The sequence below is a fragment of the Notolepis coatsorum genome (assembly GCF_963971535.1).
Source record: "Notolepis coatsorum genome assembly, chromosome: 11".
NCBI classification, from domain to species: Eukaryota; Metazoa; Chordata; class Actinopteri; order Aulopiformes; family Paralepididae; genus Notolepis; species Notolepis coatsorum.
This window is the reverse complement of record NC_140175.1, coordinates 30,426,231-30,442,549: the sequence shown is the minus strand read 5'-3', so window position 1 is coordinate 30,442,549 and position 16,319 is coordinate 30,426,231. Positions and strand designations below refer to the sequence as shown.

At 42.5% G+C, this 16,319-nt stretch overlaps 1 protein-coding gene across 3 annotated transcripts in view; it reads right to left on the bottom strand.

Annotated features, from left to right (window-relative positions):
* Positions 1–542: 542 nt before the first annotated feature.
* shroom3 (shroom family member 3) overlaps positions 543–16,319 on the bottom strand; it is a 161,032-nt gene continuing 145,255 nt past the window's right edge. For all 3 annotated transcript variants that reach the window (XM_084325217.1, XM_084325219.1, XM_084325218.1), the window contains 6 exons: positions 15,930–16,206; positions 15,633–15,769; positions 10,857–10,950; positions 10,535–10,700; positions 8,522–8,640; positions 543–3,535 (listed from right to left, as the gene is read on the bottom strand). In XM_084325217.1, coding sequence (XP_084181343.1) covers positions 3,140–3,535; positions 8,522–8,640; positions 10,535–10,700; positions 10,857–10,950; positions 15,633–15,769; positions 15,930–16,206 — 1,189 coding nt within the window. In that variant the 3' untranslated portion in view covers positions 543–3,139. The remainder of the gene's footprint in view (positions 3,536–8,521; positions 8,641–10,534; positions 10,701–10,856; positions 10,951–15,632; positions 15,770–15,929; positions 16,207–16,319) is intronic.

The window sequence follows — 16,319 nt, the reverse complement described above, 5'->3', positions numbered from 1 at the left end:
CTTCATGTGTGTTTTGACCTGCTGCCCTCAGGAAAGCGCTTTAGACAGCCTGCCTGTAAAACAAACAGAAGGAAGTTTGGATTTGTTCCAGAGGCCATTCGACTGGTGAATGGCCACAGTACAATGAATGGTCAGTTTACTAACATGCACCTTTTGACCCCTTGATTTAAACATTTGAGGAAAGTGCACTTTTTTTGTACTGACCGAATTTACTTATTGGACTTGACAGATCAACAATGTAGGGATCCCGTTCTGGCAGTGTCTTGTCCCCTGTTTTGTCTTGAATTTGTTTTGTCTTGAATGTGTAGAAGTGCAGCCGTTTGCCGTATTCATGCTCTAAATTGCCCCTTGCGGGACTAATAACATTTTTTATTGACAGAATAGTGTGCCAACAGTACCAATATACTGTAGGGATGGCATGTAGAAAAAGGTACAGATAGTGTGAGCCAACAGTACTGATATAGTGTGAGCCAACAGTACTGATATAGGGACGGCATATAAACACAAGAGAAACTGCACATACACACACAGACTACACATGGTTCCATTTAAAAAATAGATTTATTTTGTAAAATGAGGATTTGTTTTCCAATCGTCTCTCTCTCATAAGTGTCATAAAGCAAACATTGAATTTGATTCAGAAATATAATCAACTGCCAAAATACGACTGAAAATCCTGGCTCTGAAAAGATATGATGAAAGAAAAAAACCAAACAAACACCCTTAGTGGTGTGGATTTATAAGCCAAAATGTGTCTGTGCTGTGTTGGTTGGAGGGATATGAAGTGGAACAGTAGAAATGGTCAGGATACGTTGCTGGCGACGTATAAAATAGTCACACACTGTTCAAGCCAGCATTTCACAGAAGCATCTCTTACAGTAGCACTAAAGATTATCCCGAGTTCCATTGTGAGTCAGTGGATACAAAACAGATGTGTTTTTAATCTTTAAGCAATTTATACAGTAAATTGCAGGAAAATGGGAGAGCGAGAGAGATTATAACCTACAGCAAACATCGGGAGTTGAATTCAAAGTCTCACCATGCTTCTTAACCACCAGCTCGCCCCCAGAGAAAAATATCTCTATTGGAAACCCTGCTTTGATAATACAAAAATCATTGACCAAACGGTTCCAACCAAATGCTTCCCAAGAGGAACACAAAATGGCTACAGCCGTTTCATCAGGTGAAAGGGAGTCATTCCCTCCAGTCGTTTTGTGGCATATAATCCTTTGGTACTCAAAATGTCTGCAGTGCCTCCTCTACTGTTGAACTAATTAAAGTTGAATTTGTACTGTATTGTACTGGTTTGTGTGTCGCATGGTCTAAGTACTGTTGCCTTTCCACCCAGTCGAGAAATGTTTCTGGGAGAAACACGGGTGGACAGTAAATAGTTTCAGGTTTTGATATGAACATAGAATTCTCTCTATATATATATATCTGCCCGTTTTACATGGCTGTAAAACTCAAAATATTATTTGCTTTCTTTCACAAGATTCCTCATGGAAAACAAATTTTCCCCCACCTTTTGAGAAATATAAAATACACGTTTGTTCCTCCTTCATCAACATTAAAAATCAAGGTTAGCACACATTACATACAACCCCTCGCACATACAGACCCCCCCCCCCCCACATAAATAATTCTTCTTGATGATGCTGCTTTCATGGCAACTGTTTGCATCAGGACCATCTGAAGGCTTGAGTGAGTGAGTGAGTGAGTGAGTGAGTGAGTGAGTAAGTAAGTGAGTGAGTGAGTGAGTGAGTGAGTGAGTGAGCCGATGAAATGGACAGGGTCCCCTTTTCCGAAGAGCCCCTTTAGAAAAGCACACCCAGAGATATTGACCAATCTCAAACCCGCCCTCTTTTCCTGATGGAAGGTGTAGTGTGTGATCAGTAGTCAAACTGCTAAAAGTGCTACAAGCTGGAGAGATAAAAACAGCAATGGCAGGAGTAGTATTCTTATAAACGGTATACAGTTTAGTGTGATATAATAACGTGGTGAATAGTTTCACAAAAATGCTTTAGGGATTGGTTTCCCAAATGCTATCATTATCCCATTGACTTAACGGGAAAGAAGAATGATATTAGCACCAAGACTCGACTTACACAGCAGCAGTAAAAGGAAATTACTTACAGAGACTTATAAAGACTTGGAGGTCTTCAATGGGACCATATAACCCTAGGTGACCAAGATATCATATTTTTATTGGCACAATATTGCCCTATTGGCATGGGAAAGTATCGGATGCAGACCAAAATAATGAAAAAAAGCTTTTCTGTTCTTGTGTAAATCAGACTTATAGTGTGCATTTGAGAAGCCATACCCTGTAGCCAGTGGGATAACTAAAGGCCCTTCACAACAACTCAGTCTGTGAATGGACAAGGGGCATAATAAGGATAGCATCCTCCTGGATGTTGTGTTATTTGCCGCCTCGTAGTACAAAGTGTCCGAAAGATCCGCTCAAACGTTTAAAAAAAAAAAAGAGATTCTTAAATGCTGGGTGTGCTTTGAACTGTGCGACAGCCCCCGCAAGGACCGGAATGACGACAAATGATAATTGCGCTTTTTTTTCTTTTATGCACCAAGTTCATTCACTACACACGTGGTTGCAGGGCTTCATGCTGAGGTGGCCTGACTTGTTGGGGACAGAGAGTATGGGACATTCAACAGCTGGGGTAACATACAGGAAAAACAGGCATAAATAAGATGAGGCACGATAAGGTTTTCTTCACTTAAAAAGAAAAAAAAAAAAAAAGTCTGCATAGACGTTTCACTGGGTCAACAAGAGTCGACTCGGTCAGCCTTGGGTGAAGTCACGTCAACTCTTCCTCCATGTAAAGCTCCTTGTGCCTCAAATACAAACACGTCAACAAGAGTCATTGGTGCATGTTTAGGAGCGGTTCCGTCACTTAAACCTTCCACTGCCGCGCTACCGAAACGGTTAACCCTTTCACTGCGACAATACACAGAAGGTTAACCCTTTCACTGCCACACGACAGCCGGTTAACCATTTCACTGCCACACGACAGAAGGTTAACCCCTTTACCATCACACAACCGACGGCGACCGTGAAAGGGTTCAACTCCATCAAGTACCGTGTCCCTCACCGCCGCCCGTGAGCAGTGCAGCCGTGACGATGTCACAGTGATGTCACAGTGGTGGAACGGACCGAGTGGGTGTGGCCTGGAGGAGCCAAACTAGGAACCGGTAGAAGTGAAGAAAACTGACCGGGGCCGGACGGTGACGGACAACCGTTCTCCCAACCGCGACCCTCTGCCAGCTCCGGTGGCAAGCTCTCGACCAATCGTGCGAGCTGATCCTCGCCCTGCTTCGCAAGGTCGTCCAGGTGTCGCTGGCGAATCAGGAGCGAGGGTTTGACGCAGACCAAGCGCTGGTAGTCGTGGAGCTGCGGTGCAGTGAGGCAGCCCGACAGGATGGTGTGAACGACGCGCTGGCGCCGGTCCAGGTTCTCCTTCAGCTCCCTGGCGTCTTCCGTCTGATTGAGCAGCTGGTTCTTCTTGTGGTGGAGTGACTCCTGGGGGAGGGAGAGAGAGAGAGCTCTTTAAAACCAACATTCATTAGATAGCATTTGATATCTAGGTCTATAGATCTGTGAAATTGGGAAATCTAGACAAGAGTTGGATGATGAGACAGAGAAACATCATGTATATATTATATATAGTATAGTGTTATATCAGTGATTATGGTTCATCAGATACATCTTCTGGTGGGACTGATGAAAATAGAGCAGAGATAAACAATAATATTAGCCTAATGATGAAAATCATCTTCTGACTGGCCGACAGCTACACTGGCATATTTAGGGCAAGTTCCAAAAATCACGACTATATGAATCGATGCTATGCCATCAACTGTGAGTTAACTTAATCAGTACACAATGCATAATATATGTACCTTACCCCACCTAGTGGCCACAATGTGCATCACAGAGCACTAGCAGTACTCAAGAGGGGATGAAGAAGTGAGTTATACACTGGCTAACATTTTGGACAATGTTGTTGGGCAAGGTTGGATAAGTGTTGGCCCAGATTAATTCTATTGCATATCCCCCCCCCCCCCCTGTCTCAATAAATTTCCTGTTGGCAAGCACATCAAAAGGTTAACCAGTGTTATCGCCACCCACCACTCCAGGAAGTATCCTAGTTCAAGAGCTAGGTGTTTAGTATTTTTACTCAAGTACCGTACTTAAGTATTTTTATTTTTTTCATTTTAGGGAACTTTATACTTTTACTCTACTACATTTCAAATGAAATAATGGACTTTTTAGTCCACTACATGTATCTGAACCAATCAGTTACTAGTTACTTTGAAGCAAAATATTTTGCATAGAAAATGTGTAAAGATGATATACTTTCACATTTGAAGCCTGTCAACTTCAAGAGGACGTAATCACAGCAGCATAACTGGACCACATACCACTTTAACATAACCTTTAATCAGAGCAGCATAACTGGACCACAAACCACTTTAACATAACCTGTAGAGGTCAATGGATCGAATGCTCCCAAGCACTGGGATACACATACGTCATGTAGAATGCATACTTTTACTTTAAGATATTTAAGTACATTCAATAGCAAATACTCCTCTACAAATTCTAGTCGAATTTGAATGGAGGACTTTTACTTTGACCAGAGTAATCATTTATGATTATCTGGGTATTTCTACTTTTACTTACATTTACATTTTGTCATTTAGCTGACGCTTTTATCCAAAGCGACTTACAAGTTTTGTACAACAAGTCATCAGGAAGGGCACAACTCTATCAGCTGAGTAACAAGGTTCATCAAAGTGTTGAGTGCTATAGTGTAGGTTAGTATATTAGGACAAGTGCATGACAGTAAGGTTAGTTAGGGTTAGATTTTTTTTATTTTTTTTACTTAAGTAAAGGAACTGTGTACTTCTTCCACCACTGTCTGAAAGGCTGAGCTGGTACTGTGTAGGTCAAACTAAAGTTAGAGCTGACTGACATTATCGTCCCTCCTGAGACCATCTGATGTGAGCAGGCTGAGGTGCTTGAAAGCTGCTAGGGGTGTAAAGGTACACGTATCCGTACCGAACCGCTTCAGTGTGTACCGTACCGTACCGAACGGCTGTGTACCCAACGAATACAACAGTATGTTAACCACTAACGACCGCCCACCGGGGGCTGTTTTCACAATCTAATGTACTATATGTAATATAATTTTTTTCTTTTTCTTTACAAGTTGATTATTAATTTCAATATAGAATATTCGTTGACAGCCCTACAAGTACAATTAGTTACTGCACACTACATCACCCCTGAGTGGAACATGGAAAGCCAAACTTTCCCCCACTGTACCGAAAACCCGTACCGAACCGTGACTTCAAAACCGAGGTACGTATCGTACCGTGGTTTTTGTGTACCGTTACACCCCTAAAAGCTGCAGTGTGGAACCTTTACATTTAAACAAACGTCTGTTATATTTAAGCCCTTGCCAAATGAGTTTACACAACGCTGATTAAGCCTCATCACTGCCAGCAATGATTGGTTAGATTGACCAGAGCCCAGAGCAGAAGAGAAGAACAACAGTGAAATGGTTTCTGGAGTAGATTCTCAGTGGAAGGAATAACGTAAAAAATCTAAATGCAATTAACAGACACAGCTAACTACTAGGTGCTGTAAGTGGTATCTTTGTTAAAATAAGTAGTCTACATGTTAAAATAATAGCTCTACATTCTGACAGCCATCACGGATATAGAGTGTTTGGTCAGTAACATGGGTCTCCCAGTCACTCCTTTCTGCAGTAAACAGAAAATAAATGTTCTGGTATCCCGTTTCCCACTTTATCCAATCAGGAGAGCGTATTTTCTGTTTACTGCAAAGCGGAGGGACTGGGAGACCCATGTTACTGACCAAACACTCTATATCCGTGATGGCTGTCAGAGTAATTTTGGAATTACATCAGAAAAGCTTAAAAACATACTTATATTCTCGACGGTATTAACACAACAATGTATGAATGAAGAAATATAACGTCCCCACATCCGGAACGATAGATACCCGATGTTGAATGGGCCATAGTAATGTCAATATAGCTATAATATTAAAAAAGTTATAGCCCTGCAAAGAAGGTAAACATCTCCATAGGCTTACAGCGGTGGCAGACTGGGTATAATGATGGGCATACTGCGTGGCAATCAAAGTGTTAAAGGAACACGCCAACATTTTGGGAAATTAGCTCATCGTCTTCTCCATAGAGAGACAAGAAGATAGATACCAATTTCATCTCCGTGCGTTCAGTAGAAAGCCATTTGGCTGCATGTTAGCCTAGCTTAGCACAATGAATGGAAGCGGACATGACCGATTAGCCTAGGCATTGTCCAACTAACACCTCTCCCGAAGGCTAACCGGTCATGTCTGCTTCCATTCATTGTGCTAAGCTAACATGCAGCCAGATAGGTTTCTAATGAACGCACAGAGAGGAAACTGGTATCTATCTTCTTGTCTCTCTCTGGAGAAGACGATGAGCTAATTTCCCAAAATGTTGCCGTGTTCCTTTAAGTAGGAAACGGAGCCTAGGGGTCCAACATTCTGGACTCACCCTTTAATGAGTCTGAGGTGGCAACTGGAAGCGTGACATCACCACTCCTTATCAGTAACCGCAAGTACAGAATGTAGAGGGGATGTGATGACCTTTGATACCACAGCCGGTCACAACAACCACTATTATGCACCGCTAAGACACCGTTATCGTACCAACAAAAGACTTCACTGAAACATTTTTGTCATCATCTGGTCTCGCAGAGCCCAGACGTCTCAGTAAATAATACCTTTGACCCGTCATCACCTGACATGGCCGTTGGAGCGAACATCCTGTGACTTGAACTCAAACCTTTTTTATCTTGTAGTGTTTTTGAAAATGTTATACATGCTTTCATGACCTCTCGCCTAGACTATTGTAATGCCTTATATGTTGGCATCAGTCAGGCCTCCCTCTCTCGCTTGCAGTTAGTCCAGAACGCTGCTGCTCGTCTGCTAACACGTAAGCAAGAGCACATTTCCCCTGTACTGGCTTCCCTCCACTGGCTTCCTGTGCGTTTTAGGATTGATTTGAAGGTTTTACTGTTTGCCAAGTCCAGGCTGAAGCTTAGGGGGGGCCGTGCTTTTGCAGTGGCAGCCCCAAAGCTCTGCAATGAGCTGCCACTGCATGTTAGGCAGGCCCCCACTCTCACGCCTCAAAACTCTTTTATTTGCTTCGGCTTTTGGTTTTTAAAAGTTTTTTATGTGACATATTGTATATGTTTTATTGTGTGCTTTTATCTTTTTATCTTAATCTTTTATTTTATATAAATATTTGTTGTGGGACTTGTACAGCACTTTGGAGGAAAGGAAGAATGGATGGAAGGAGGGAAAGGGGGGAGATGCGAGGAGAAGGGGGGGGGGATGAGGGGAAGGAATGAGGAGAGGAGAGTAGGGAAGGAGAGGGATAGTTAGGGAGAGATGAGGAGAGTCGTAATTACCTTTAGCCGCGTCAGGAAGTGTGTGATCTGTGTACACCTCAGTAGAGATAGTCAGAGAGCCAGACAGACAGTATGGAGAGTCGTGGCTTATAGAGATATAGTCTGTACAAGGTTTAATCATGGCATGTTTCTGTGGCAGACGAGAGTGAAAGGAAGTGAATGAAACATGACACCAAATCGCTCTACTAAACCCATTATATTATAATTACATTAGAATATATTAAATTATATTTTAAATGGGATGGCAGCGTGGTCTGTCCCAACACTTATTAAACGATAAGATGAAATGTCAGTCAAAAGATTTGCCTAAAAAAAGTATATAAGTATATAAAAAAATTTCTTTTACCAATTTCTTTTATCAGTTTTATTTATTCTATGTTTCTCTATGATATTCTATGTTTAGTCTTGCCTATTTTTATATTCTTTCTTTCCTTTATTCTCGCTAGTTTAAGTTCTTTTAACTGTAGCGCTTTGAGATTTGCCCTGCAACTGTAAAGCGCATTACAAATAGAATCGACTATTATTATTATTATTATTATTATTATTATTATTATTATTATTATTATTATTATTATTATTATTATTATTATTATTATTATTATTATTATTATTATTATTATTATATATTATATACATTATATTTATTATAATTTCTTAAAACAATGTGACCCAGATCTGTATTTCTTTTGTCTTTTTAGGTTTAGACTGCAATGAAAACATTTTAAGATTTGTGTTGTACAGGCCTCGTACCTTTTTTGCAGTGGTGAAATTCCCTCCAGTGAGGAGGACATTTAGTGTGTTTTTTGTGTTCTTATTTAAGGGGTACTGCATGCTTTTGTGCACACGCATGTGTGTGCGTGTGCATGTGTGTGTGCGTGTGTGTGTGCATATTACACAGATATAAAAAGTGAGGAGGGGGAGACTCCAACCAGACAGACAGACAGACAGACAGACAGACAGACAGACAGACAGACAGACAGACAGACAGACAGACGGACAGAACCACCAGCCTCACCCTCTCCTCCGTGGCCTCCACTGTCTGGACCCCTCTGTCCAGGGCGTGCAGGGCCTTCTCGATCCGGGCCATACGGCCACACAGTGACAGCAGCAGGTTCACTATCCTCTCCAGGTCCCCTGTGGACACAGCAGCCGTGGAGGAGACACACAACATGTCAGTGAACTCTACAGGTATTTATTTACACACAGCAACACATTGTTTGATAAGTTTAGCTCTGCACTGAAAATAAATCAATATGTCCTGCACCTAAAACCATTGGAGGAGGGATGCGGTGAACCATTTCTACGCAGGATCGTGCCTCTTTATTCATAGGGGTCCTTCTCTGCTTAAAGTGAAGATGATGGTAAACTACACATAGAGCCCACTTTGGACCCCATCTGTGCACTTAGTGATAGTATTTGTCCATTAGACTGGGTCCCTATATGTGCACATGACTTAGTGATAGTACAGTATCTTTCCATTAGACTGGGTCCCTATCTGACTTGACTTGACTTTATTTGACAATATAAAAACAACATGTGACAGAAAGCACAGTCAGGAGATACTGCCAAGGATGAACACAAAAAAGCTCAGAGCTTATTTCCATTGTGGTCCTTGTAGGGGGGTAGGGGACTGTGATGCTTAGACATGCATCATACAGACATGACATCACAACACATCACATATACCAGTTAACATTTATATATATACATAACAGACTCATAAACATGCAAGGGTGCCTTTTGCTGAGTGTCTAGGTTAAGTATAGTCCCTTTTGAGCCATGTCTTCAGGCTGGACTTGAATCTAACAGCATTGTCTACGATTTTCAGGTCACTGGGGCAGACTATTCCAAAAGACAGCTGCTGAATACAAAAATGACTCCTTCCCCATACAGCTCCTGAATCTGACTGGCACAAAGTCAGTTGAGCTGCGCTTAGTTGGGTATGCATGGGTGTCCCTGATTCGGTTGAAGTAGTTGTTGAAGTACACTGGCACTATTCCCCCGTGCACGATTCTGTGAACTAGGCACATCCATATCTGGTTGACTCTGTCTTCCACCTTTAGCCATCTCATGTTCTCAAAGTGTGATGGGTCAAGGTGGGTTCGGGCGGGTAGCCTTAGTATTACCCCGATTAGCTTGTTTTGTGATAAGATAATCCTTTATTGATCCCCTAGGGGAAATTCAGGTGTCAGAGCAGCATGGGGGGTACAGGGTGGGGGATGCATAGATTCACAGTACAGTACAATATAGTTATGAAATATAATAATAAAAGTACTATAAAAAGTAATAAATAAAGTAATATAATATAAAATAGTAATATAAAAAGTACAAGTGAGGTGAGTCTTAGGCTGAACGTGCTCTTCATTCTGGCCAGCTCCTCGTAGAGGGGGTGAGAGGGGTTCTGTCTGTAGTTTTATTTTCTGACTTTTGGGGGCACTGTTGTACCAGGAGCCACACGCATAGTCATAGTGACACTGTATGAGTGCTCCAGCAAGAATTTTCATCGCTGACTGATCTAAAAAAAAAAGAAATTCGAGATTCTGGCTAGGTATCTAGTCCTGTTATTGATCTTTGTAAGTGCTTGGTGAGCCATGCTTTCCCCTGATAAGCTGTTTTCCAGGACGCAACCAACATATTTCACAGATGTTTTGTCGGTGAGAACAGTATCTCCTATTCTAATGTTAAAAAACCTGGCGATTTTCTGAGCCTGACCTTTGACCCGAATAGGATGGACTCAGTCTTCCCCCACGTGGAGGGACAGCTTGTTGTAGCCTAGCCAGTCACTAACCTTCTCTAGTTCTGCACTCAATATCTGCTCAACCACTTGTTTCATCACTAAGTGCACATGACTTAGTGATAGTACAGTATGTTTCCATTAGACTGGGTCCCTATCTGTGCACATGACTTAGTGATAGTATCTTTCCATTAGACTGGGTCTAACACAAACATTTGCCTCCAGGCCTGAGAATGTTTATCAGAACCCTCCTGTTATAATATGGTTCCATATCATAGAGGCCCATGCCCACACCTATAAACATGCAGTATTTCTCTCTCTCGTTGGGTTTGCAGCGGTCGTGGACCAGAGCGTCCACAGAGGATCCGAGGGCCCGGTGCTTCCTCTGCTCGTCTGCCAGCGCCTCCTTCTCCTCCCGCAGAGAGGCCAAGCTCTGCCGCAAGGCCACGCACAGCTCCCCCTGGAGGATGGGAGGGATAAGTGAATCCAGATACTGTCATATGTATACTACTATATCTATATTTATGTCTTTGCATTAGGCGCATGATGCCGCCATAGAGTATTGTGTTATTTTTCCTACGTCTTTAAAGAAAGAAAAAATATGAGCTGTTATTACCTTCCTAGAGTTGAGGTTCTTCTCTTCTTCGTCTAAATCCGTCTCGGCAGCCTGGTTTTGATCGAGCCCAGTAGAGCAGGCACCATCTTGAATTCTAGGAGAGGATTTAAAGACACTTTCAATTCAGTTACATATGCTTTAATGTTTATTTTTCATTGATTAAACGTCATTAAGGGACAATTTGAGGGGATGAGGGGGTATAGCATCTCCCTTGTTGGCAATCATTTCCCCATTCATTCTCCTATTCATTGTAGGAGAAATTATTGTAGAAAATCAATTTACACTGCTCAACATTATAATTATGAATTGCTCGCTGCTTGTGACGGCTAAGCCTGTTTTCCAGTGTTGAAGGATTCTTGTCCCACTACAACAGCTGTTCTTTGGATTTAAAAATCCTAGTTGAGCATCCCCATGTCCTATTCTGCTTCTGATCAGGGTGGAAATGTGGGCAACTTACGGTGGAATAAGTGTCATTATTATCCGCAAGGAGGACACACTAATCTGTCAACAGCACCAGTAAAGGAAATAGGACATTTAATTACAATAGAAATCATTTATAGGGAGAAATCCCCCAGGAGAAATGTGGAAATCCCCAGATACTCCACTCGACGGTAGTTTAGAGCAGGCTCCGTCTATAGAGAAGTCGGCTCACTCTGCCGGCGTGATTACCAAACGTAGCCGCATTTCTGGCAGACGCTCTCTGATTGGCCGACGTCAGTTTCTACACTGGTTAAGCTTAGGCACTCTTCGAAGTTGGTTACGGTTAGAGTTTGTCTTAGAGCGTGACGGCAAGTTCTTTCGACGGTTAAGCTTAGGCACTCTTTTGAAGTTGGTTAAGGTTAGAGTTTGTCTTAGAGCATGGCGATAGAACGCCAGGTAGTTTGCAGGCTGTTTGACGTGGAAATGGGCAAAGACACAGCTCGTCACGCTATTGGACGCACATGTCACATGACCAGAAACGTCTGCCAGAAATGCGGCTACGTTTGGTAATCACGCCACTCTGCCGCCATCTTGACAACGGGGACCAACAAGACCTGAACCCTAGCTCTGTAAGTCACTGGTTAATTACTGACAACACAGAATGGTTTCTATGCATGTGTCATCCAGTGGTTTCATCCAGTCTTTTGGTAGCATGGCAGCAGCCGCTCACATTTCACCTCAAAATGCAGTAAAATATGATTTTACTCAACAAACACCATCACATTTTATTATTTTAAATGAAATGGTAAATGGCTGCATTTATGTAGCGCTTTTATCCAAAGCGCTTTACAATTTGTTCCTCACATTTGACACATTCACAAACCTCCGGATTACCAGACAGCTGCTCTACCTCCCGAGCCACTGTTGTTCTTTCATTTCAATGTGCCGACTAATTCATCACTTAGCAGAAATAACCACCCCTTTACTGGTTGATCCAGCCACATGTGTGTGCGTGTGCGTGTGTGTGCGTGTGCGTGTGCGTGTGAGAGAGAGGGAGAGAGAGAAAGACAGACACGACACAAAGAGAGACACAAAGAGAGAGAGAGAGAGAGAGAGAGAGAGAGAGAGAGAGAGAGAGAGAGAGAGAGAGAGAGAGAGAGAGAGAGAGAGAGAGAGAGAGAGAGAGAGAGAGAGAGAGAGAGAGAGAGACTGAGAGGGTAGGAGGAGGAGGAAGAGGAATGTTGAAACTGCATTCCACAGGAGAATCAGGCCGGGGCTAATGAAGTTCAAACCTTAATCCTCAAGCACAATGCACACGAGAAACAATGACACTGGGACTAAACTACACTAAACACACACAGAACTGTTACATCTGACCTTCACTGAAGAACAATGACACCGGGACTAAACTACACCACACACACACACACACACACACACACACACACACACACACACACACACACACACACACACACACACACACACACACACACACACACACACACACACACACACACACACACACACACACACACACACACACACACACACACACACACACACACACACACACACACACACACACACACACACACACACACACACACACACACACACACACACGTTACATCTGGCCTTCACTGACGAACAATGACACTTGGACTAAACTACACTAAACACAAGTTCCGTTTTATGTCACATAAGGTACATGTACATTACAGTGAAATGCTTGGTTCTGTATGAGCCGCCTGAGATTGTGCTTCATACAGTAAAAAAATAAGTTAAAAGAATAAAGACCAAACACTATACAAAAATATACAATATACAAAGCTAAATGCAAAAATGAGGTAGAGATGTACACAAACTACACACACACAAACATTACATCTGGCCTTCACCGAAGAACAATGACACTGGGACTAAACTACACCACATTTTGGAGGGAAATGTGTCTGAATTTTTTTTGCCCATCCAAGTATTATATAGTTACCATATTTCCAATGGTGATTACTGACAATCTGATTATTTAATAGGAACCATTATTTCTTTAGTATTTGCCCATTTTACCTGCTTTCTATGCCAACTCAAGCCAGTAGATGGCAGTGTCGTTTCAGTTGTAATCTGCCCAATGATTGCACAATGGCAACTGCCTTCTAATTCTATAGTTCTAAAATGCTGACGTCCGTCCGTCTGTCTGTCTGTCTGTCTGTCTGTCTAGTGTCTACCTGGTCTGACTGCCTGCCTGTAACTGTCCAACTGTCCTAAAAATAGAAATAGTCGTAAGCCTCTACAAGACAAGATCATTTAATGTAATAAAGAGGAGGGTAACCACCTTGTTAACATAAATAGCCCTAATTCAGTACAACCGTCTTGTTAATTACATTTTAGAGGGAAATGTCAAGAAAAGAAAAACAACCAATTACCTATGTACCAGCCATCCCGCTGGTTATATTTAGACCAATCCCCTAGAGAGGAACCATATCTATCATTCCTGAGACCTGCTGGCCGTTTCTGACTCTCCTTGGGAACATTTTCTCTCCGAACAACATGTTCCACATTAATCAAAGCACGTCAACCGTATATGAACCAAAACCAACCAAAAACCTAAACTTGCCAACGTCAACAGTCAACCCTAAATATATATTTCTTTCTTTAACACAATGGCGCCCAAGCACGGATATATCCGGCTTTCGAATCCATGCTTAATGGACTGAAGGACGGATATATCCGTGGCAAGTTGTTTTGGCTTTTACTCCATTTTAATAACCTATTCAAGGTCGCTGAGCTGCACTGCAGATTTACCCTACTCTTTGAATTTGAGAAAGTGCATTACCGGCCAGCCCTTTATCTAGCCTTCCAGGAAATATACTAGACCAAATGCCGTATAACGCTTATATTCACGGCGCTATAAAACGAGAACGTATTGATGCATTTTTCTTTTTTTTTAAGCCATTTTGAAGGGACGGTTTATGGACTCAATTGACAATGAGAATGGACAGATAGCAATACTATAAAGTATAGATTTAGCTCTACAAACAGCCCCAAGTCTGTTTACAAAAGCTGGTAGTCTCTAGTGATATTAGACTCATCCCAGTGGCCGCCAAAGTCAGATAATAAAAAAAAGTTATATACTGTAATCACCTCCAACAACACATCACCAGAGTTATAATATAATCACCTCCAACACCACATCACCAGAGCTGTAATATAATCACCTCCAACACCACATCACCAGAGCTGTAATATAATCACCTCCAACACCACATCACCAGAGCTGTAATATAATCACCTCCAACACCACATCACCAGAGCTGTAATATAATCACCTCCAACACCACATCACCAGAGCTGTAATATAATCACCTCCAACACCACATCACCAGAGTTGTAATATAATCACCTCCAACACCACATCACCAGAGTTGTAATATAATCACCTCCAACACCACATCACCAGAGTTGTAATATAATCACCTCCAACAACATTATCACCAGAGCCGTAATATAATCACCTCCAACACCACATCACCAGAGTTGTAATATAATCACCTCCAACAACACATCACGGGTTGTACTATAATCACCTCCAACACCACATCACCAGAGTTGTAATATAATCACCTCCAACACCACATCACCAGAGCTGTAATATAATCACCTCCAACACCACATCACCAGAGCTGTAATATAATCACCTCCAACACCACATCACCAGAGCTGTAATATAATCACCTCCAACACCACATCACCAGAGTTGTAATATAATCACCTCCAACACCACATCACCAGAGTTGTAATATAATCACCTCCAACACCACATCACCAGAGTTGTAATATAATCACCTCCAACAACATTATCACCAGAGCCGTAATATAATCACCTCCAACACCACATCACCAGAGTTGTAATATAATCACCTCCAACAACACATCACGGGTTGTAATATAATCACCTCCAACAACATTATCACCAGAGCCGTAATATGACACTGATGGTGTTTACATGAACACAGTAAAGATTAGAGCTCATATCCTAGTTAACATCTGAAGTTATCTCTGTGTAATTCATTTTGTTAGTGTAATTAGGCAACAAATTGGAACATCCAGGGATATGTTAAGCTCCGTGCTTAGTTGTGCATAACTCATGTATAACTCATCAAACCAGTCACGACTGTGAGCTATGTGTGTACGTGTATATTCTCAGTCCAGTTTGCAGCTATGATCTAACCAAGATACTTTATTTATCAAATGTGGCTGAATTCTTCAATTTGTTCAGTAAAATGCAGACTTATCCGGATAATCAGAGACAAAGAAGATAAAAAAAATAAATAAAAAATAAACACATCATATTACCTGTCATCCAACCATGTGCTGTCTCTGCGTTGCCACGCCGACCTCCCAGCGCTGGGGAAGATATCCTCCATGAGCTCCACGGTGGTCTTCCCTCCCCAGGTATCAAGGAGAGGGGCCAGGGACCGGTCCCGCAGCACCTAGGTACAAATAACCGTGGTCCCGTCAGCTGGGGCATTGAAATGAGGACCTTGTAAGCTCAACTTTGTACAATTAAGTGAAATAAGCACATAGTTTAGTGGTTAAATCTACACCGTCCTCATTGCCGACCAGATACTAATTGTAGGTAATGCTTCTCACCAGCTGCCTAGATAGGGCCTCCACCCTCAGCTCTGCGGCAGACCGCTCCCTCCTGGGCAGGGGCTGGTACTCTACTTCCAGGCTTGGCTCGGCCTCCTGGGTCTCGGGGCTGGGGGTGGTGATGGTAGGTGTAATGGTGGAGGGCGGAGACGGTAGCCGAGGTTCGGGGGGCGTAATGGGGGAGGGAGCCAGGGAGGAGGAGGAAGAGGAGGAGGAGGAGACAGAGGGAGGGGAATGGAGGGATGGTCTGTCCTCTGGGTTGTCAAGGTACTCAGAACTAGAGGGGGGAGGCAGACACAGAGGGAGAGAAACAGATGGACAGAAAGAAAGAAAAACAGACAAGTAGGTGTAGTGCACAGTTGTGAAGTAGAAGAGATGGCGAGACCAAAT